Raw genomic sequence first — 24856 nt, 5'->3', positions numbered from 1 at the left:
AAAGACACAGTATAAGTTCTGTGTTCTCCAGAGAGGACAGGCTGTGCTCCCACTGCCAGTGGGGAGAAATAGACACAGAGGTGCACTTCCTACTTCACTGAGACAAATATTCTGGGATTAGAGAAACATTCTTCCCTAAATTTACAAATCTTATCCCTGAATTCCCACACCTGCCATAATCACAACAGGTCCCAATCCTACTGGAAGAGGGAGGAGGGAACTTGCAGCCCAGTATGTGTTCTCCTGTCACAGCCTGAGGAACAGTGAGCCTGTCTCCCAATAACGCTTCATATGTTTACAGTATATGTAAATATATTATGATATGTCTTTGTTGTAAATGTCTGTAGATTTTTTAATGTTAATTTTATTTTCATTTGCTTTGGCAACACTGATTGTGCTCATCAGACATGCCAATAAAGCATCTTAAATTAAATTGAATAATAATTGTAACCTTAAGAGCACCGGGGAGAAAGGAAAAAGCAGGAGTAGATGCAGGAGGAAGAAGCAAGGAGAGCAGGGAGAAGACAGAGGAGTCCAGGGAGGTTGGGACTTGAAGCTTGCACCAGGCAAGAGCTAAGCATTTGAACCTTGATAGAGAGAGCATGCTGTTCTCTGTTTTTTTAGGGAACTTGGGTTTCCTGGTAACTCAGTTAGAAATGTCTTTCCTGATTAGGGTGCATTTTATGGATAGAGATATAGGCTCCCATTTATTTTGTGGCATCCAGGGTGGGGAGAGAGAAATTTAACTGCAGGTTACTTTATATTAAGTTAGACGGCAGCTCATCCCTTGTGTGGCCTCTGTAGGCATATGTTTAGTGCTTAGCAGCAGTCTGGGGTTTTCTGGCTGTCCAGAATACTAGGCCTCTGAAACGTCTTGTCTGTAAATACTGTATGTAATGTAACTTTATGTGTTTTGTTGTGTGTTGTGTCATTGTTTTAAAATATCTGTCCAGCGCCATTTGTAACAATATAATGTAACTTGGTGTGTTGTATGGTTTGTGTATTTTATTGTAGTTTATTGTAATAAATATTTGTTTTAGCCAAGTGTGCCTGGATTATTACTCCTCTCAACAAAGCTGTGCCAGAGAATAAAGAATTTACGTGCCTTCAGTTATACCAGCTGCTCGGGTATAGAAATCACTTACAAGTCGGGGGGGGTTATGAATAATTATTTCACTGATTGACTCATTTCCTGATTTTCACCAGTGTCATAACCCCCCAATTGTAACAATATGTAGACTAAAATGAAGAAAGAGAAAAAAGATAGCAGTAGTACTTAGTCTGCTTTATAAATGCTAGACCATTCTGGAACATATTCATAATTCATTTATAAGAGCTGTGAAACACAATGTATAAATCTGAAGCCATTTTTTGCATTTAATATTTAAATATTAAATCCTAATATTTTTTTTCCAATGGCTTAATAACTGGTTTTAAATTCTACGTTTTTTCCTCAATAGAAAAAAGGGTACTGCTTGTGATACATAATACAGTGCAATAAGGTAAGTATATAAAAGCCTGTTTACTTATGGGTACACATTTATTTCAGCTATTAGAAACTTTACAAGCTTAATAAAGTTTGTCCATAGGTGTTATTAAAGAAATTCACATCTTTAACAACAGAGCTTTGCCAGAGACTGATTGGATTAAGGGCATTCGTTTAGCATGAATTTGAAAGTGATCTGAGTCCTTAACAAGCCTTAGATCCCAAACAGCCTGAATCCCTAATTGTCCAGATGCTGTGTGGAAAATCAGCTATTCCACAGTAGGCTCTGTTAAGACACAGAAGTGAAATGTTTTGCATTTCATTTTAATTTGAATTTAATTTACTTTGAATGACAGAGTACACAAAGATGTGAAGTATTTCTGTGTTCTAGACTGTTTTGGTCTGCAGGCATAAATTGACTCTAATGCTCATGTGGATATTTATATTTAAATATATTTATACAATATTGATGTGTTTTTGATGTCATTTAGATTAGTTGATCATTCATGCCAGACCGATCAGACTGACTTTAACAATTGCATAAGCATAAAATCACCTCATTAGTAAAAGAATTGATTGGCATTCTCAATAAAAATGTAAGACAAACACAAATAGGAAACGATATACCCCTCTTAACAAGAGAACAGCACCTTCAGGCTATCAGTATACTGGAGCAAAACCAGTGGTACCAAGTTCTCTTTAGTAATGAATCAAAGTTTTATGAAGACCACCCCGATGGACAGCAGCAAGTGTGGTGTAGACAGAACTCCATTTGTAGTGTAGTGAGTGGCAGCCTGACGGTACAGAGGTACCTTGTTTAAGTCCTCAGACCTCATTTGTTGATCTTTCCAGGGCGTTAATCCTGACGTACAGTAACAACACATTTCCTCATACTGAATGTATAAAAATGGCTCTCTTGCACACTGACAAAAAGAAAGTTATGCCATAGATGTCCTACTTAACATGCATGAGACTCATTGTGTGAAATTTAAGGATGCTGAGGCCAGTAGGAAATCAGACAGATGTAAAATATCTTGTATCATGGTGGAAAACATGCATTTCATACTGTATGTACAGCTTGTATTACTTGCAATGGTGACCAGAATTGCTACTAGCCTCTGACTTTAACAGTAGAACCTGTTCTGATCAACCTTGGTGATGACATTCATCAAATTAATGAATTTAACAATGTCATATCCATTCAATAAAGTATCTCTTAAGCTACTACAAACTTACTTGTCTTTCCTTTTCTCATGTTGTTGTATATAAATACAATATTTTATAAAAATGATAAGCTTCATTGGAGGGTCAATACTTTATTCCAAACTTTCTTCACCAGACAATTAAAATAGTTCCAACAACTGTTTCAAATGATTTGCCAAGATACTGATCCATGTGTTTATTACAACACTGAAGTGAGACAGTGGATGAGGAGGTAACATATATTTAATCTTAACATAATTTTGCTCACAGTAAGAACTACTGGAAATGATCCATTGCAGTTTGTTATGTAGATATGTTATACCAATAAAATTAATTCACACCTGATCATGAAAGTTCGACTAATAGTTATCAAATTGAACAAGACCTAAAAAAGTATTCGACCCACATTCCAAAGGGAAATTCCAGACATGGTAGCTTTGTGCATCTTTCCCTGTATGTAGCTACTGTCAAGTATTGGGTCTGAGATCTAGCTTGGTCGAATTTTTTTATTTAATCTGGACTCAGATGGTTTAAAAAGTATACAGTACAGTACTCAGAAAGAAAAAAATAATAACCACTCCCAAATACATTGTAATAATAATAAAAATAATTGTGTAAAAAAGGATTAACAGTTTTCCCTCTATGTAATATACAGCCCAGACTGAAACCTACAAAAATATTACTCCATAGTGTTAAGTCTTTATTATTATGATTTTACAAGCATGCATTTTGAAAGTTTTTTTTTTTGCAAGGCACTATAGTGCCTATTATTAGTCCCTTTGTATTTTAATATAATTGGAAATTAAAGTCTCTAAAAGAAATACAAGTAAATTTCTATCTGTATTTAGGAAAAAGTAATACTTTATTTTTTGTCTTATACTGTATGTGCTACAATCATGATAAGGGGTGCATTCATGACCTACTATGGGTGGGAAAGAGTTAAAGAAAAGAAATAGAATGGTCAATATTGTGAAAGGCTCTTCCCAACTAGCCTGCAGCCCCACTAGTCCATTGGAGTTCTCTCCTTCTTCTTTCCCTCTCGTTTCGGCTTCTTAGAATCTGCGCAGAATAGGAAAAGGATAAGTTGTCAAAAGAGAAGCTTATTTTTGCCTTTGTTCTGAGGTTGGGTTTTCAGATTCTGTGCTGTGTATTTTATTAGTTTTACAAGATCTAATGTTTCCTGTTTGAAAAGAATCCACTATTGTTGCATGGAATATCATGCACCTTTTCAATAAATCTGCAGTAAATGACTGACCATTAACAAAAGCAAATATATTTATATTTAGGCTTAAGAAATAGGGATACATGTAGCCCACAATCAATAACAAAAACAACAATAAGTTTTTACATTGTTTTAATGTTCATGTAAAACTTTGCATACATATACAGTAAGTTACTGTATACAGTAAAGTGTATATATAATTTTATGAATAAATAATTTGTGAATTAATTAGAACATTTTATTTTACAGTAACATAAACAAGGCTGCAAATTAGAGCTGCCATTTCAGCTTTTCATTAGCTTAGTTTAGTAGCTTAGTAGATTAGTTTTCCAAATTTAACATTTCTGAAAAGAAGTATCAGCTTTACAAACATGGTTGTAAATTGTTTTGCACTCCTGAAACCCTACAGTGGGTTTCAGGAGTGCAAAACAATTTACAACCATGTTTGTAATGACCAGGCTATAACAGAGCTCTTGTTTTTTTCCAATATACAGGGGTGAGTATATAATAAGTATATAATTTTAGACACGTGCATGGAGATAAAAACTCAACACAACAAACAAGACAGCAACCCAAGTTTAAATTCACTAAAACTGGGTTCATAGAAAATATAGGTCTGATTAATACATTAAACAATTCTAACACAATATCACTTGATTTAAATTCTACATCTTTAACTGCTCTGCAATATATATTTGAACACTATAACGTATTCATTGTTTCGAAAGTAACAATGATGTATCAATAAAGAAATCTAATTCATTTTCATACTTTTTAATATATTTTACATAGTTTCTTCAGTCTTGGATATGTTTCCCATCTTTTATTCACAGTTTATTTTTTTCCTTCCTGCATGTAACTCTATACTCTACATGTATTACTCTTCTTTAAATGTCATCTGTCAGGTGTTTAGCAAAACATGACTGTATGCAGTAATGCAGAGATTAAAACCATGACTTTTTATTAACTTGCTTGCCTTACATTGTTTTTTGTGTTGGTTTTATAAAGTGCCCAGTTAATTTGGAACTACAAACCAGCAATGTCAATCTTTCCTGCTAACATCACAACCCATAACATGCTCAAGGCCATTACACAGAAAAGACATTATAATTTCATAGTACAGTGACTGTCCAAATAGTTTATTCTCCCTTTGGCACAAGCCTCTGTCTTGAAGATGTGACCTTTTGAGAATGATTGAGAGCACATTTGCATGAGAGTGCCCCATAGCTAAACTGAGAAAAATGCAAATCAAAAGAAATTCTTTTTTTTTCATGCTTAATGTACCAACTGGATGAAACAAAGGGTTTCAGCTCTTCCATTCTGCCTGAAAATCAAGCCACTGGGAATGTATTTAGACCTTGAGCACAGACAGGAAATATGCCCTTCTTAAAAGTTCAAAGATTGTGTGATAGTTTGGGGAATCTTCTGTTTAATGCATTGCCATCTACCATGTAAGATGAAATCTTAAAATCACATCCCAGCTGGGCATTTCTTTTAAACAGCATATCTTTCTCTCTTTTTAGTTATAGTTCAGGGAAAGCTGATTCAGAATAACAAATTACTCTTCGTTTGTGGCTCCAGCTGTGTTAGGTAACTGTAGCATTGCCCAGCAAGCCCGCAGACATGTCTCTATCATAGTCCTGTGTGTTTGCACATGAGTTAAATCAACATGAATTGGATTTTTCTAAAACAAACAACAGGTGATCTGTATGGAATTAGTAAACATGCCTGTGGTGTGCTTACATTAGAAAGGCATGAACTTTTTTTTTAATTTTGTGGACACAGTGATAGTGGTGGTTGGGTTGAAAGCCATCTTAAAAAGAGCTGCATGTACAGTATGTTTAGGATCAATGTCTTTCAGTTCAGCTTCAGGTCATGTACAGATAGCCTGACATTCTCCTCTAGAATCTTCTGATAGAATGTATAATTCAAGTTTGTGTCAATGATGGCAAGTCATCCAGTTCCAGAGGCAGTAAAGCAGCCCCAAACCATCACACTCTGACCATGCTTGATGGTTGGGATGAGGATCTTTTGTCCAAAAGCAGTATTTAGTTTTCGCCAAACATAACATTTCTCATTGAGGCCAAAGATTTCTACCTTTGAATCATCTGTCCAGAGAACATTGTTCTAGAAGCCATGTGGACCATCTATTTTTTTAGGCAAACTTCAGATGTGTAGCAATGTTCTTTTAGGAAAGCTTAGGAATGCTTTTCTCCTTATCACTCCATGAATGACATTTTTGTTCTGTCCTCTCCTGATACCAGAGTAATATACAGTCACATTAACCAAGGTGAAGGTAGCCAGAAGTTCCTTGAATGTTACTCTGGGGTTCATATAACTTCATGATTTTCTGGTTTGCTGTTGAAAAGATTATGGTAGGATGACCACTCCTGGTAAGTGTAACAGTGGTCTGGAACATTCTCCATTAGTTGATTATCTGTTTGACATAGAATTGGTGGAGCCCTAAGAAATAGTTTTGGAACCCTTTCCGGGCTGGTGAGCATCAATAACACTTCATCTTTATCTTCAAAATCCACTTTCCATGATCTACTTAATTATTTAAACATCTGATTTTAATTATTTCCTTAATGGAGCTAATGAAAGTTGAATTCATACATTATGTTTGTTTCAGGAGACATGCAGTTGGTAACTATAAATCCCACTGTATATGTACATTCAGACTACTTTTTGTTTAAGAAGGCTATCAATAGTCTTGGTACTATAGCACTATTACATAAACATGATCAGCCACTGAACTGATTATTGTTGAATGTTCACCACTTCCTTTTAGTTGGTGAGGGTCTGCAAGTCACAAGTCTCAAGTTGATGGAAACTGCTGTGTTAGATAGCTGATTCCTCCCCACATCATCACATTTCCACTGCCCCAATAGTTGCCTTGAACAAAAATAACAACAAAGCATTGCACTACTCTCCCTGTCACCATGTCAGATATACTCTGACTCACTGAAGGTGGAGTTGTCTCTTAGATGTCAATGTTATCTCTGAATAGCCTCTAAGCATGCAAATCATTTTCATACAGAAAGTAAGCTATTTCTATTTCTGGTTTTACTTCTTTGGTTGCTGATAAATCAGACATATGTAATTGTCTTGGCCTGTACTAGGAACCTTCCAAAAATGTGACTTTTCCTCTCACAGAATATATTTCCTGTTTTTTTTTCTGAATTTGCCTGCTGAAGGCTTCCTCTCTCTGAGAATTGTTTTCACAGAGGATACCTTCAATGACACCAGTAGAAACTGAATAAAGTCATCTTCAGAATGTTTATTTATACAGATGTTTAATCAACTCACTTTAACAATCTTAACTCAACTCAAGCACCAAACAATGAGTGCCAGACATTTGTACAAAATTTTATGCCGCAGCTTAGTATTCTGTTATCTCAAGATAATAGCCAATAAACTTCTCTGCTCAATATTGAAAATGGAAAGAGTGCAGCTTTCCCCCCTCTGACTTCAGAGGCATGCACTTCCCAGACATAGGATTCGGATAGATTAAAAGGTGAGGCCTTCCACTACAGGAAATTCAGTGTAAGTTCCAAGAGAGTGACATCACCTTAACCCCCTTGTGTGTCTCAATTCAAATTTCAATTAATTTTGATTAATATAAGGAAGGTCATTTTTTATAATAAACCAGTTAACATTAATGTGAATCCACTGATATAAACACTTAAAAAACAATTTGGATGTGACTTGTACTGTGACCTAACATTTATTTTACCCAAAGACCTTTCCATCATTTGGGAAGCACATTGGGTAAGAGAGAATTAAGCTCTTGTCTTTTGTGGCATCTATTAAATTAAGATGTTTATCAAAGTAGACAGTTTTCTTGTCACTGAGAACCTTTACAGTATTATTTCTGTTTTTGTAATTACCTAAAACATTGTTTTTAGCCAATTCTGGTCCAAAACTAAATAGCCACAACATAATCACTGAGTTTTAAAATGTGTTAAAAGAAGCCTTCACACTTTTCAAAATCATTTCTTCATATGTACTGATATATCAGATATCTAAATATTCTGCAAGTCCGGGCTATTTTCATATTGGAGTGGACTATTGTTATCATTTCCAGCTGGGATCTCAAGATATTTCTGCAGCGTAGGCATTTTTTAATGCATTCTCATTACCAAACAACTGCTGTTCATCAGCAGGGGTCCTGGATGTGCAAATATTTATGCAGTGTGGTCCCATTGTGACAAAGCTTGCTATGCAATTACAGTACCATGTGTTTATATAGGAGTTCTGGTATAGGAGCAAAGAGCCTCCTGAGAAGAAATGTCTTGACATTGAAAAACATTACCTGTTTTGAGCTCTTTAAGGAAACAATTATATCGCATTTTTTTGTAGAATCATCTTTGATATTCATAGTTGCTCCCATAGATGCTTTTTACTAACACCAGGAAGGAGGAATAGAGCTCCTTTTCAAATGTAGGGTTCTGCCCTTTTTTTAATTCTTTAATTTAAAGGACAATATCCCTGAATGCCTCATACCTCTGACATAATAAGTCAACTTATTAAAAACTACATTTGTTTGGGTGTTTTAAACATGTAGAATGAGGGGAAGCCTACTGTATCTCTGTCACCTCGAGTTACAATTTAGAAGTGCAAATGACATCACAGGACTTCTTGGTCTAGCCAGAAGCCAGATGACCTTTTCTCCACAACACAGGAAACACTGGAAATATTATTGTTGCCATAAAGTATTTGACCTTTTTTTCCAAGATACACATTGCCACAACTCTATGTATGTCTATTATGTCTAATGTAGTGGCAAAGCATATTATAGCACTTACTTGGAGAGCTTTTCTCAGCAATGCTAGGCAAAGCTCTCCCCTCCTCTCCTGTCTGCACAGTGACGGTCCCACAGTGCAAGCGACTGACAAATCTGACTGCAGACTAACCCAGCACAGCTCTGATTCGGCAGCAAACTCATCAAGAAACATATGTAAAATGGATCTTCAAATATTATATTTCTTTATTCACATTATAATTCTTAAGAGTTGAACTATTACAATATTCTAAACATGTTTGATAGTTCAGTAACTCGTTATAGCCAACATATGTGGTGGGTTAGTCTGCAGTCAGATTTGCACTGTGGGACAGGAGAGAGGGGAGAGCTTTGCCTAGCATTGCTGAGAAAAGTTAACATATGTTAACTCTGATGCTATCAACTATTATCTTTGTAATCCCTAAATGAAGGATCAACCTTTAGTATCACAGCAGTTCTATTCTATTCACAAATAGAACAAAGTAAATGAGACTGTAAAGTATTACATTTGATTCCTAAGAGTCGTTGTGAGATTGCATTCTCACAATGTACTGTTGTAATTTCTAATTGTTACTATACATTAAAATAAAAACCTTCACACTGCTACATGCCCCCATCATCCAAGCCTTCTTACATACTACATAGTTCTGTCATTCATAAAAAAAAGTTCCCCTGGTACCGATGCTTCTGGTTATACTTACAGTAAATGTAAACATAAGGCAGCTAAATTCTGCATTACATCTTCATTTTTGCCACCACTAAGAAGACTTCAAGTTTCCATTTTTAAAAAGCAAAATTCTGATTATGGTTTATGATTTAATTGTCAGATTCTTATCAGACCATGTACTCTTACAGTATGTTCAGTATGTTTATAATTCTACGTTATGGCACTGTATTTTGGAACAAGGCTGTGCACTGTGGATTTAAAGTAATAAATGCAGTTTGCTGTGATATTGATTCACGGTAGGAAATGAAGAGTGTTAATAATCATAACCTCAACTTAAACTTCCTCATTTTTGTCAGCCTATCAGAGAAAACGCTCTTTTACATCCTGTTTTCTTCCCTTCTAGAAACAGGGTAATTCAGCAATTTCTTGATTCCTTCAGGCTGGAGTTGGCCTGATTAATCTCTGCTTGACCTCTGTCTTATTCTGTACTGCTCAACTATATATTTTGTGGTGAGAGGTTATAATTTAAATGTTTTTTTTTGTTCCTGGTTTTTGTTAGCACAACTGCAGAGTCAGGATGCAAACTAATACTGTACCTATCTTCAAGACAAGTAGTCAAAACAAACACAAGCTGCAACCTCATCGATTACTCTGGATTAACAACAACTACTAGCCTGGGTCTCTGACATTTTTCATTAAGCCAGTTTATCACATGAATAAGGAAGAATATTAATTTTCTCAATCATTGCTTTCGTGGTAAAACATGATTTTATGTTTTAATATTTATGTTAGCAGCATAAATATTTGGCACTTCTACTTAAAACAGTTCTTTGAATCACTTATATAACAAAAGAAATTGTACTGAAATGACATCAGGAAACGTAAAAGTAAGAAATAAAGCATCTAATTCAATGTGTGACAGCAGTATACCTCTTTATACATAGTATCACAGCAATGTGATGCAGTGAAATAGAATGGTGGATTAATGGAGTAACAGGGACAAAACAGTGTAAATATGCCATTGAATGATTTCTAACAAAGCTTACATACTGTATACAGTATGTACTGTATATATATAGTGTGTGTGTGTGTGTGTGTGTGTGTGTGTGTGTGTGTGTGTGTGAATAGTGTAATCTCAATTTTTTTTTTAGCTTTGCTCCAGTAGCTCTGACTCAGTTTGGTTTTACATGTAAAATGTCAAAGATAATTTGGGCTAATTTGAACATAAGCAATTATTGATTTACTACAAAGTGTAATTACTTTGCAAAATAAGCATGCCATGGTTTAGATATTCTTTGTAATTATTCTGCAAAGCAAAAGGCAAAAGGATCATGGTTTAGTCAGTTTAATATCCATTTCACTTGTAAAATTATGTTGATCAAATCTGCTCTCTTTAAAAACAAGCATGGTGACAGAAAGTCTTTTTTGCATTCTGTATTTTATGTTATGAAGAATTCTTTTTGAATCCTTTTATCTGATAGAAAGTAAAATTGTGTTTTTGTCTGGCCAGCCTTAGAAATAACTGCAATTACAGTCACTGTGCCACCAGAAGAACCTCTGATTTCTGTAAATAGACTCAGTAGATGTCTATTTGATTATAAGGCAATTAGTGATAGGTTAAAAAGTGTATGATCTCACTTGGGTTTAATAAGTGGTGCATTTTGTATACAAAGGGCATGACTTTGCATGCTGCAAAATCCTTTGTGCTAAGCCTAGAAAAAAGATTACTATAAAAATTCTGTTACTTCACTTTGATGGTCATTGAGTGCACTGATCTCTGTGACTTCCTATTGAAAGGTGGAGGGTCTGTCACAATAGTTTTCATTAACTATGTATTAAAGAAACCTGCTAAACCTAAGCCATTTTTAACCTTTTAAATGGGTTTATTTTACCAAAACATGGGCAAGCATGGTGGCATAGTGGTTATCATTGCTGACATACAGTGCTGGGGCCCTTTTTGTTCAATTCTGTTCAATAAATCAAATATCTTAGCATAGTTACATTTTAAAATGAAAATATTTTATATACTTCACAATTGCCTAGGCTGTTATACTGTATTAAATCTGACTATGTGGCTAATTAATTGATTTAATGTAAATTACCAAATTCTCTTAACTGTTTTAAGATGATCTTGCAAATTCACACTTTTATTCTCACCCATGTTTAAATGTTTCCTTAATATACAATATGTCACATATTCTTCGCCAAGCATTAATTTATTTACTGTATAATATTTTTTGATACATTGTTTCATTATCAAAACTTAGCAAAATCAAATTTTGCATGAAGTATGATGATTGACCTTCTAATCCAAGAAAATGTCATTTGTGAGCATTGTTGGCTGGTTGACTATAACAGCAACATAAATCTAAGAGAATTGGAGTAGTTAGTTGGCATGTCCTATAGGGAGACTGTACACACTACAAGCTGGAGGACAGGAGCCCTTTATAAAGATTTTGTACAGAGATGACTTGACTCTGCTTATTATGCTGCATGCAGCTTTTAAATATTTGATTTCTTACATTAGCAATACAATGGATTTACTTCTAATGGCTTTTAAGACAGTTTTAACTTGGAGAATCTCAGATGAAAATAATGACTCTAAAACTGCTACGTAAGCCTGAAAAGATCATTGTTCTGAAGGATCAACATAGGGATTTCTTAATTCAAACAGCTAAGAAAATTAAACAATTGCATCCACCCAATAAATTAAATTTAGATTATGACATTTTCTGCTAGCATTGTAATACTATAAATCATTTCACATTTATGACTTTTCACTTTAATTTACTTGCCATAATCTACACAATTACCTCGGAAACTGGTCTACCAAAGTTAATTGATTCTCAGGTGTCAAAAAAGTAATTAAAATACTTTTCACACTGTTATGGCAAAAAAGAGTCAAGTAAATTTATAAATTAAGAAATATCCATGTTTTAAATATCACTATCACATAATGTGTGACCCATGAAAAAATGAATTGAAAGAAGGTTGTATTATGTGTTGTAATTAATTAATTTGTTGTATTGTACTGAATTGCAGTAACCGTGTCCCCATTCATTTTAGTCTTGAAAATAATTGTAATCTTAAATGATGCTTAAGCAGGAAACCAATCTAAACTGTTTGAAAATGTACTTTCCAGTGTTCGTTTTGCAATATAAACCTGATTCTAAACTAAGACACTATACCTAGTGTCTCACCTTGTAGTTTTGTCTTGACAATTTTGCCACAGGGCTTTGTGGCACTGACGGTGTCAGGACAGGTGGCATCTGGAAGGGCTCTTTTCAGGACTCCCGTACGGTTCTTCTTGCCAGTGGACATGTCACACTCCCCCCATGCCTGGAAGTCATACTTGCATTCACCTGCCAGGGGCAGGAAAAAGAAGTTCTATGACATTGGTACAGAATACATATACAGAGATACAGATATTGTACAGATATACAACAATGTACATTTCTGTCTCTAGAAAGGGGCTGAACGATAGCAAGTTAAGTAGGTAGTGATTGAGATGTGGGTGTCTACAGGTTCTTTTCATGGATTGTGTTTGGTATGTGGGTGGTGGGTGATTCCCATGTGGGTGAGTATTAGGGAATTTCTACTGTAGTTCCCTATTGTTTTGTCAGAATTGCTGAGGCTAGTTAGTGAGTTAAGTAAGGCTTGTAATGTTCATATTCGAATCCTTACATGGATACTTTATTGTCCTCTGCTATGGAAATTTGTCTTTATTAGCAGCACCAAGAGAAATAATACAATATATTTCAATTTCTCCTCTTTCATTTACATAACCTACAACAGTTAACTGCTACTCTGGGATTCTTATTATCCCTGCTCCAGAAGCAGGAAAAGTGTGAATTTTCAGACAGTAAGTTCTCATTTGTTTTATAAGTTAGAATGGTTAGAATGACGCAAAAAGTACTATAGTTTACCTTTCAGAAATTACACCTATCTGATTTGAAATCAGCCCAGTATTCAAGTATCCATGAAGTGTTTTTAAATAAGTGCTGATAAGTGTATTGAAATCACTTCATGGATACAAACAATTTTGACTCATTCAAGTCCTCTCATTGAGGGACAGAATATAAAGCTTCTTTCTATGAGGTAGCCATAAGGCATTACATAACAAAATTATGTCTTCTGCAGTGTAGTTTGTACAATGGTGTGAAAGAAATATTAACTGGAGAAGCAAATCTATCTTGTATCATACCATATAATACAGTCTAGGATACTATAATGACTGATACTCCTGAATGTGTAGTTCAATCAAATTAAGGCTTAACTAAGATTGTCTTTCTTCAGCAGACTACCTTACATGTCAAGTGAAGTATTTAAAAAGAGTAGCCAAAAGTGAGACCCTTTCAGAAGTACGAAAGTTCAAAGAGGTGCTTTCTGGTATTTTAAAATATAATATATGATTTGTAAAGTTTGAGAATGCTGTTTGTCATTTTATTTCAAATTGAAATGCTTCGGTTTGTTTATAGAAAGAGATTTTTACTCCTATAGTCATCTTAAAGTAATGTTTTTTTCTGGGTGTTTTCATAATCCTTGTTTGTGGGATAATAACCTTCCAAGTGTCTTCTGACATTCTGAAGCAAACTCATGTTGCCTGGTAAATGGATAGATCATTTGCTATACTTTAAAATGACAAAGAAGACATTTTTATTTTTATTATTTTCCATATTTTCAATATTTGATAATAAAGCATTTGGCAATGAAGGAAAAGCAGCATGATTATTAAATGCACATGCAGTGCCTCACTGGAGCGAATAGCTCTGTTTTTTACACAGCGCTAGTGACCCACAGTTCAGTTCATAACTCTTAAAGACCTTGTATCCCAGTTCATATGAATCCTCTCTGCAGCTGATCTAATTTGCCTAGTAATTCATATTTCCACCTTGCTGCTGTCATGCTTACTTGCTTCCCGATGTTTGGTTTCCACAGGAACGGCGTACACAGCCTTGCCGCTCACTTGATTCTTACAGCCCCATGGGCTAATTTGAATTCTCAATTTCCCAGTCCCCACAAGCTAATACATCTGCTTCATTTTCAAATTGCCAAGCAGCCAGCTAACCCTTTAATCTTGGAATACCAAGGGAAGAGATAGCCCACGCATTACAAGTTCTCTAAGGTCTCCTTCTTAAAGTCCCAAAAAACATGTATACCATCACAAAGAATATACTGTATGTTGTTTGGAATTTTAGTAACTTCTCCAAGAAAGTTTTTTTTTTGTCTCTTAAATTCTATAAGCCTAGTTTTGGCTTCTTCTATGTATGACTTATTTAAGGAGTAAAATTAAGTACTGTACAGATCCAGGAATTAACTCTTCATTGTTTTCTAGAGGATCTTTGTGCAATCAGTCCACACAGTTTGAATGCACTACATGTGTACCAGTATATTCTACTTTTTAAGAAATTGGTAGAAGAACATGTTAAACTGACATTCAAAAATTGTTTATAATCTACTTTCACCTTAAGAAGATAGAGGTATTTTGAAGAAGAGCCTAATTTTGAAGGCATGTAATGCAGAAGTTAGCATAGAAAGTTAGTATAGAATTTTGGTACAGTATATTAGTATTAAAATTAATCAAAATTAATATTAATGTTTTCTTTTTGCTCCTGATATTTCTCATTAAGAATTAAACAACCATAAACATATCACTCTAATGGCAATTAAATCCAGTGGCAATAGAAGTGCAGGTCATTAACTGTTGAACACCAGTAGGAATGATCACAACTTTATCTAAAAAATCTTAATATTGCTGCTGCCAGGGCAGTGACAGGTATCAGTACTGCATGGAAAATTTTACAAGCTCTCACCCTGCTCTAGCGTACCAAATCTATTGGAAGACAGAAACTGTCATTTTGAGATGCCCTTGTACTTAAACTGTTAAAACCCTTGGGCCCAACGTAAGAAAAAAATAGAGAGAAAATAAGTGCCAGCAGGGGTCCAAGAGAGGGATCTGATGCACATGATTCAATTAGATTTTACTCTATAAAAGGTAAAGAAGAAAGAAGTTTTCTTTCAGTAAGACCAGACTTTTTGAGACCAGACCTTCTGTTGGATATGATTTAGAGTCAGAACTGAGTATTCAATATTTGGCAGCCTGCTTACTTGTGGGTTTAAAAAATACAATTTGGTTGCCCTGCAATGGTTTTCTTCTGCAGTAAGTGAGCAGGTTAAGTGTTGGCATCAAAGTAGATACAGGTAGTACAATGTTCACTCATCAACCAGCATGGTTATATAGCAAACATTGAAATTGTTTAGCTCTCAGATGGGCAACGCAAATTCATCCACCCGTTCAGGAGGAAGGTACCCCATTATGTTATTGACAATAGAGAAAAATGGGTAGGTAAAGTGGGTTATGAACCAGATTAGCACTGCAAAAGTGAATTAGTAACAGCACAGTAGGTTCAGTTTCTTCCTCTGGACAGACATTCCCAGAACAGTTGTATTCTGTTTTGCAATATAAATGTTACAGAGACCCCACATAAAGGGCAATTAATGTGTGTGAATGCTCCGCCACCATGGCACAAGTAAAGGCATCCTAGGTTTAGTGTTGCACACTCAAATCTGCAGAGCTAGTCCTATAGTTTGTCACTAGACAGAGCACTAAGCATACTTTGGGTGAAAGGGTTGCATGATTGCCTTACCATGTGGCTGCCAGCCTTCATTTTATTCTAACAAACTGTAAGACTAGTATACCCTTCTTGGCCTGTCTAAATGATCTAAATCTGGTGTTATACATTGGAGAGGTGTGATGATATTTTATTACTCTAAAACCTGAGCATTATAGTGTTAATGTAATGAAAAAAATACAGATTTTTTCAACTCAATTTGTTACTTCTCACTTACTTTGCAGTGTTCAATGGTGAAAATTCATTGGAATATTGGGGTATACGGACATACTGTATAAAGTATGTACAGTATTTGCTTTCATATGCAAAACATACTCCACACATTCAAAACAAAAACAAAAAGTAAGAAGTCAATGCATTATTCATATGGAAGAAAAAATAGAAAAGTCGTGATCTCATAAGTATTCAATTACCATTTACTGTGGCAAACCTAAATTAATTTAGGTGCATAAAATTAATTTAATGAGCCACAAAAATAGTTCAGTGGCCTCTGTGAGCAATAAAAGGGGTTCACATGACTTCAGAATAAATACATCTGCTTCTGTGTGGTTCTTCAGTCAGGTAGTAGATTCAACCATGAAGACCAAGAATCTTTCAAAACAACTCAGCTGCAAAAAATACAGCATGCAGAAAATACAGCTGCAGAAAAGCATAGACCAGAATAAGGGTATAAACATTTCAAAGATACTGATATCCCTTTGAGAATGGTGAAGTCAATTAGTAACAAGTGAAAGGTGTATTGCACTACATCAGAAACTGCCTACATCAAGTTGTCCCTCCCAACTGAGCAACCATACAAGGAGAAAACAGTTAGGGACGACACCGTGAGGGCAGCAGCTACTTTATAAAAACTACAGAGTGCAATGACTGAGAGGGAAGATAATGTTTGTGAGTCAAACCTAACGTGTCTACAAAGTGGCAAAAAGGAAGCCATTACTAAAAAAAAAACCTATCTCAAATTCTGCATGGAGTTTCTAGCAAAGCATTTAAATGATGTTGCATACATGTGACTATATTTTTAAGGTCAGCAATACAGAATTGTAAAATAGGAATTGTGTTCTAAATGCAAAATGTGCTGTCTAGTGCAAACAACCCAGAGTACATCACTCAGTCAACACTATCCATCCTATTATGCTTCTCAAGACTGATTAGAACAGAAGTAGCAAACTTCTAATAAATATAATATGAATAAAATTCAATAAAAATCACCTTTCAGCAGAACAATGATCCATAGCACAAAGCCAAAGCTACACTGGAGTGGCTTAATAATAAGACAGCAGATGTCATTGAGTAATTCAGTCAAAATCCTGCCTTGAATACTATTGAGAAAGACTCGAAACTGCAATCTGTAAGAGATCTTTAAGCAACTTGGGAAAGCTTGCACAAATCTGCCAAGAAAATGGGCAAATATTGCACCAAAGAGTGCAAAGTTTGTAGAGATCCAAACCTATCTGCAGCTGTAATGGCATCCAAGGGTTCAGAATACTTCTGCAAGGCAATGTTCCTATCATTCCTATCAAGACTGACATTGGACCAGAAATATACAAAGACTTAATGAAAAAAACTTACCTCCAAACTGTTTTTTCCAGTTACAAGGAATCTTGCACTTCTGAGTTTTGATAGTCTGCTTACAGTCATTTCCTGTCCTGGTTCCCTCTCTTGTCCCAAGACCACAATCCCCAATGTTGGCCACACAGACGCTCCACTGCCACTCTCCACAGTCTGACTTCCTCTCCTTCTTCCCTGTGTATACAGTAAATATGGAGATCAATCTTTTTCTGTTTAAGAAAAGTTTTCAGAGTCTCTTCTATGTTGTAGCTCTAGGTCATGTTTCATACAGTATTTTTCACAAGTAAAGTGCCAATTGTTAGAATGATTACATTTATTTTTCTTAACCTCAGATGTTAAGAAAAAATATAAGTTTATTGCTGTACTCCTCTGGTCATGATAAATAAACTGATATTGCAATTGGAACTGTGCATAACATTTGAATATCAGTTTGGGATTTATCCCAAATAATAAATGGAGTAAATCTGTTGGTGGATCATTTTTTCTGCTTCCCCTTAAAAGACAGTCAAGAGTCTGTCTCAGTTTTCACTTAGTTTTGTATCACACGTTCCTACAGTATATAACACAGTATAGATTACATAGTAGCCCTTGTGTCCAGCAATTCGTCCATTCCAGTTCAAGGTATGTCCACCTTATAAAATACTTTAGCTTCAGAAGGTAAAGTCTGTAGAAAGACAGAGTTCTTGGATAGTCTTTCATTCCCTCCTATTAAATCACCTGTTGAACCAGTTGCTCTGGTTAGGTTGTCTTAGCTTACATTCTTATTAGACTAATTGGAAATATTTAAATCCATTCTCAAGAAGAATATATCAACATATTTATATAGAATTAAGTTCCCCTGCAAAAATATTTGAACTCTGTATTTTTAAGATGTAAAGATACAATTCAGTTAAAAGGAGAAAATGTTTTCTGTTAAAATTAAAGAACAATAGAAAGGGAAACAGTATATATAGAAGTGACATTAATTTAGAATTCAAAGGAACAAGTAAAGGTTTATTCCATGCTGAAATGAGAAAAAAAGGAACACAACGTTTCGGCTGTGGAGCCTTCTTCAGGTGACCCGAAGAAGGCTCTACAGCCGAATCATTGTGTTTCTTTTCTTCTCTTTTCAGCGTGGAATAAACCTTTACTTGAAGGCTCCACAGCTGAAACATTGTTTTTCACATCTTTTCTTTTCAGCATGTAATAAACCTTTACTTGTTACTTTGCAGCCTATGTATGCTGATGAGCCACCTACTTTAATTAATTTAGAATTACAGACATACAGTACATTTAACATTTGTTATAAACTACTAGTTTCATATCAGTCCCATCTGTGTCTCCAGATATTAATACAGTATATGTTTTGCTAGTAACATTATTTTTCTGCCATTTCATTAACTATTTGCTAACCACATCATTTCTGTACTATGACACTCATACTGGGCATAACTGTGGTGAGGACTGTACATATTTTCCTTTGGAACTTTGAGTGCTGTTTTGCATTGAGGCTTCTACTTTAAGGTTCAATATTTAGTAGTTCTTCGTACTAGTTGTGACTCTTTGCATCTTGTGTTGGTAAATAAATCAACTTCACCTTGTTTCTCTGCTTTGCCAATGTCTCCTGCCATTGCTGTGAGAACCAAAAAAGCCACCACCAGAGCTCCTATCATCCACTGCTGATGGTTCTGCATTCTGGGGAAATAGCAGAGAAAATATTACATGGTTACACGATAAGGTGGTAAAAGCAATAGACAAAACCATACTTACTGTATGTTATTTTGGGAAACCTACTGTATTAGAATTGGGAAATGTTTGGTTTAATTATAGTACAATCAGTTAACTGAGCAGATAAAACCAAATGTTTAAATAGTGGACAACAAAAATAATACAATTAAAACTAAATTTAAATTAAATAAGACAAAGAAATAATTAATTTGAATCTTTATGTTATTAACTTTTGTTCTAGGTTATATTTTGATTTTTTCACCCTCCTTTAAACTTTATAATCCTTAAATGAGGCATTTGTGCTAACAAGGAATGATATGACCTATGGATTTCATATGTATTATATGTTTTACATTAATGTAAAACAACAAAAAATATGAAATGTATTTGGTATGCTAAACACTTACATAGGCTTTATTGCATGTTGTAGGGACAAGGTCTATTATTTCACTTAGAATTAAGTGTTATTAAATATTTCTGTGCCTTGACACATTTTTTAACATGGATACATGTTGTATACAGTATATAGCTTAAATGTATTACCTTTCATAAAGTAGTTCCCTTAATTTAAGCCTTTACTCCCCTTATCTCTAGATGTTACCCCTATGATTCTCTAGAAAGTTTAGAAATGAATCCCATATCTCTCTGAATTCTCCCATTTTTGATTTTAGGAGATAAGTAATATTTTCCAATGCAAGGCATGAAGTCATCCCCTTCAACCAATGTGACACACAAGGACTTTCTTCCTGTCTCCAAACATAGGCTATCACTCGGTTTGCTTCCAAAAGGCAGATGGTTACCAACGAACACTCCTTTTTAGTCATCCTAAACTGTTCTGGATATATATTAAGAATGCATAACTTAGGGTTAGGAGGCAATTTCTTACCAATAATCTGTGAAACCACATGCAATACCTGCTTCCAAAAACCCTGAAATTTTGGACATTCCCATGTGCAGTGAAATAATGTGCCTTTGTTATCTTTGCATTTAATACAGAAGTCAGGAATATTAGGATTGAATTGATTAAGTTTATGTGGTGTGATATATAATTGTCCTATCAACTTATACTGTTAGAGTTTTAAGCTAGTATTAAGTCTTAGTCTGAGCTTTTAAACAAGTTTCCCTCCACTCTTCCTCAGATATGTCTTCTTGTATATCTGTCTTCCAAGATTGAAGCCTACAATCAAACGATTCTTTCGATTTTTCAACTAGTACCCTGTACACCAATGAAACCTGTCCCCTTCCTTTTGAGTATTTTAAGGCATAACTAATCTAAGTTATGGATAAGGTGGATAACGGAGGTTGGTTCAATGAGTGATTCTGCTTTGACAGGATATAACTTCTCAGTTGTAGATACTTAAAAAACTGGGTTTTTGGAATATTGTAAGTGTGTCTAAGATCCTCAAAAGTCATGTTATACTCATCTTTATAAAGATCTGATACCTGCCTAATACCTAGATTTGGCCATAATTTAAATCCTGGATCAGACTTCCTAGGACAAACATCTTCATTACCAAAAATAGGAGTAAACTGAGATATCTGCGAAGCCTCCCCTAGATATGAAAGGGTTTCATGCCAAACAGATAATGTATTTTTAAGAAAAGGATTTTTTGTCTGTTTTTCAAGTTCCTACTATCAGATAAAAAAAGATATAGATTCATTGGGATCTTAGCTATTGATTGAGATTCCATCAGCATCCAAGCAGGTGGTGAATCTGTGTTAAGATAAAACATAGCAGCCTGGATTTGTGCTGCCCAGCAGTACCATTTTAGGTTTGGTAATTGTAGCGCTCCACTATCATATGGTAAATACAGTAAAGACAATCTGAGTCTCGGATGTTTATTATTCCAAATAACATTTGTGAATGCTTTCTTCAATAAATTAAAAAAGGAAGGAGGTGGGTGAAGAGGGATTGACTGGAAAATATACAAAAACTTTAGTAAAACTGACATTTTAATTATATTGATTCTCCCAATCATTAATATGGGCATTTTGGTCCACCTATTTATTGATTCTATTAAAGGATTATAATTTTCTGGGATTATTTTGTTGACTTCTGGGGTAATCTTATAAAATAAGATCACTTTATTAGCCATATACAATTTCTGGCATTAGGAATTTGTCTTTTCACAAACCCCCACTTGCTCTCCATGAGACACAGACACACAGACACACAGACAGAGAAGCTTAGGATCCAAGTGCAGGGTCAGCCATTGTACAGCACCCCTGGAGCAGTTGGGATTAAGGGCTTTGCTCAGGGGCCCAACAGAGTAGGATTCCTCTGCCAGCCACAGGATTTGAACCGGCAACCTTCCAGCCACAGGTGCAGATCCTTAGCCGCATTGCCACCACTCCTTAATGCCTGAAAAAGTAAAACCCTCCTTGCATACCACAAAAGGGGTTTGAATTGGTGGATGACTTCTCTCATTCTCATATAAGAACATGAAAGCTAATTTATTGTTATTTATCTTATGTCCTGAAAAAACCCAATCGTTTTAATCAGATCTAAAAGAGAGGCTATTGAATGATTTAAGTTTGTAAGAAATAAAATTATGTCATAAATGTGTAATGCTATCCGATGTTCTACATTACCTATATTTATACCATTAATGCCGGTATGTTTATGAATAGCCATGGCCAATGGTTCAATGGCTAGTGTAAACAGCAACAACAACAAGGGACATCTTTGTCATGTTCCTCTGCTGAGATTAAAAGGGGTAGATATCAAACCATTGGTTAGAATTTCAGCGGATTGGTTAGCATAAATGACTTTAATCCATCTGAGAAACCCTTTTCCTATCCCCATTCTGGATAGAACCTCAAACAGATACTGATGTTCAATCCGATCAAATGCTTTATCTGTGTCTAATGATAATATTGCATTGTCAGGTACCCCTTTCTCTTATCATACAATGTTGAGTACCCTTCTAATATTGTGGAATGCTTGCCTATCCTTAACAAATCAATTTTGATCACTATAAACTAATTGAGGCAAAAGATTCTCTAGTCTTTTTGCCAAAACATTACACAAAATCTTTGTGTCATTATTTATCAGTGAAATGGGTCTGTATGACCCCCGTTCTAATGGTGATTATCCGGGTTTTATTAACAGTGTAAGTAATGTACGATTTAATAAAGGAGTTCCATTTTTATATGACTCTTGGTACTTACAGTATATGTCTATAAGCGGCTGAATTAATTAACTTTTAAATATTTTATAGATTTCTATAGGGATGCCATCGGGCCCTGATGTCTTTTCTCCATTCATATTGACAATGGTTTCAGACAGTTCATCAACCTTTAAGTTATCCTCTAAATATGCAACTAAATCCTCCTCTAGATGAGGAAACTCCAGAGTATCTAAAAAGTCTGACTGCTGGGGCTGGCAGGCCTCTGAATATTCTGAATTACAGTATATAGAGTCTCATAATAACATTTAAATGTATTATTTATCTCTGTTGGTTCAGCTGTAAGATTTCTGTCATTAGACTGAATGGCACTTATTGCTCTCTCTGATTGTATCTCTTTGATGTGCCAAGCCAATAATTTGCCAGCTCTTTCTCCCTGTTCATAATAAGCTTGTTTCAGTTGCAGTAAACTTTTTGCTGCCTGATTCATTGATAATTCATTATAGAGGGCTTTTACTTTATTCAATTCAAAAATGAATTCAAAGGAGCTATTTGAAAATATTTTGCCTTCTAGTTACTCTGTTCTCTAATCTTTTCATTTCAAGTTGGGAGGTTTTAAATTTAGAACTCGTATAGCCAATCATTTGACCTATAAGAAAAGCTTTAAATGCTCCCCATCTCACACAAGCTGAAGTTTGAGTTGTATTTACTTCAAAAAAAGAAATCTATTTGTGCTTCAAGAAATTTTAAAAAGTCCAGATCTTTCAACCATGTTGTTTGAAAACACCACCTAGAAGGTTGTTTGAGAGAGCTTGGACATAGATAGTTAAATGAAACACATGCATGGTCTGAAATAATTATGTTGTCATACCAGAATTTTGAAATTTTAGGTAATAAATCTTCAGATATCAAGAAATAGTCTATTTGAGGTTTTTTAAGTGTCTGAATAACAAGAGAAAGCCTTGAGTTCAGGGTTTCTAAATCTCCAAATGTCCAATAGGTTAAAATCTTCTATACAGTGATGTAGCTCTTTCTTTGTTTGCTGATGAGAAGTATCGATACCAGTCGACCTCTTTTTCAGGGCAGAGGGTACAGTTAAAATCTATGATAAAATGACCTGGCAGTGAGGCCAGTATGAGGAGTAATTTTCTGTAAAAGTTGGGATCATCATCATTTGTTCCATAAACGTTTACTAGATTAAGTTTAACAGAAAGCAGCTCACACTGGATAATGACATACCTCCCTAAGCGGTCACATATTGTATCTTTTACTTGTAGAGGAATTGATTTGTGTATAAGAGTAATGACTTCTCTTGCCTGAGAGTTACATGAAGCAAAAAACACCTGTCCAGGCCATCTCTTGTGTACTCTATCTATGTCCTCAGACATTAAATGGGTTTCCTGGAGAAAAAATATTTTAGATTTTAATTGTCTTATTCTATTCATAACTTGCTTTAACTTAGTAAGTTTATTTAAGCCTCTAACATTCCATGATGTAAACTGTATTTCAAAAGGTACCGCCATTGCAGCAACATAAATAATTTATTATAAGAATTGTACCATCTGTGTTACGCTCACTGCCGATAATAGTAATCCTACATTTTAAGATGTATTCAGATTCAGAACAAAGAACAAAATAAACCTTGCAAACACCCGTAGAAAGAAAAACACAACCAAACAAAAAAACATTGGAACATAGAAAAAAAATACTTCCCCAATCGAGCTACATGATGCTTCCCCCCTACCCATTCCTTTTCCAGCAAGACCTGGCTATGGAGCCTGTCTGGTCCTTGTTCTTAAGGAACAACTCTAGACTGTTTTAAAAGTCTGGGCTGAGCCCCTATAAATCAGATTTACTAAAAAAAAACACTAAATGAAACAGATCAATAATTCGGTGCAATATCTTAATGAAAACCAGTTCAACACCAGTTCTTGAACATTACACAGAACACAAAGAATTTTAAAGTATACAGCATTATAAATTTAACAAGAAAGCAAATACTGTAGTCAGTCCGACTTGAACTAAGATCAGCAAAGAACCTTTCTTTCAGTAGCTAAGCACCGTACAATAAAATACATTAAGGCTATAAAAAGAAACTGCAAAGCCATACTCATCCCTCATCTGTCACTTCCCGATTTTCATTTTTTAACTTCTGAACGAATTTCTGTGCCTCTGACGGGCTATCAAAGGTGCTACATTTTTTATTGTACTGTATGTCACACAAAATATTGCAGGGTAGATGATTCCTTATCTGAGACCAGGGATATCGAGAACCCAAAGTTCCTTCTTCGCCGCATCAAACCTCATCCGTTTTTGATTAAGTTCTGCTGAAATGTCTGGGAAGAATATTATTCGTTGATTTCCAACCATTATTGTCCCCTTGTCTCTTGCTTGTCACTGTAGTTAAAACATTTTATTATAACAGCCCTTGGGAAGGATCTTGATAAGGCCAGCAGCCA

General features: G+C 35.0%; 1 protein-coding gene across 1 annotated transcript in view; it reads right to left on the bottom strand.

Moving 5' to 3' along the window:
• Positions 1–3181: 3181 nt before the first annotated feature.
• Positions 3182–24856, bottom strand: part of ptn (pleiotrophin) — a 91467-nt gene continuing 69792 nt past the window's right edge. The window contains exons 2-5 of the mRNA XM_088922966.1: positions 19139–19236; positions 17563–17736; positions 12562–12723; positions 3182–3748 (exon numbers count right to left, since the gene is read on the bottom strand). Coding sequence (XP_088779092.1) covers positions 3693–3748; positions 12562–12723; positions 17563–17736; positions 19139–19235 — 489 coding nt within the window. The 5' untranslated portion in view covers position 19236 and the 3' untranslated portion in view covers positions 3182–3692. The remainder of the gene's footprint in view (positions 3749–12561; positions 12724–17562; positions 17737–19138; positions 19237–24856) is intronic.

The sequence above is a fragment of the Atractosteus spatula genome, chromosome 8, assembly GCF_055471065.1.
Source record: "Atractosteus spatula isolate fAtrSpa1 chromosome 8, fAtrSpa1.hap1, whole genome shotgun sequence".
Taxonomy (NCBI): domain Eukaryota; kingdom Metazoa; phylum Chordata; class Actinopteri; order Semionotiformes; family Lepisosteidae; genus Atractosteus; species Atractosteus spatula.
Note: the sequence above shows the minus strand (reverse complement) of the source record. Positions and strands in the feature narration are given on the sequence as shown.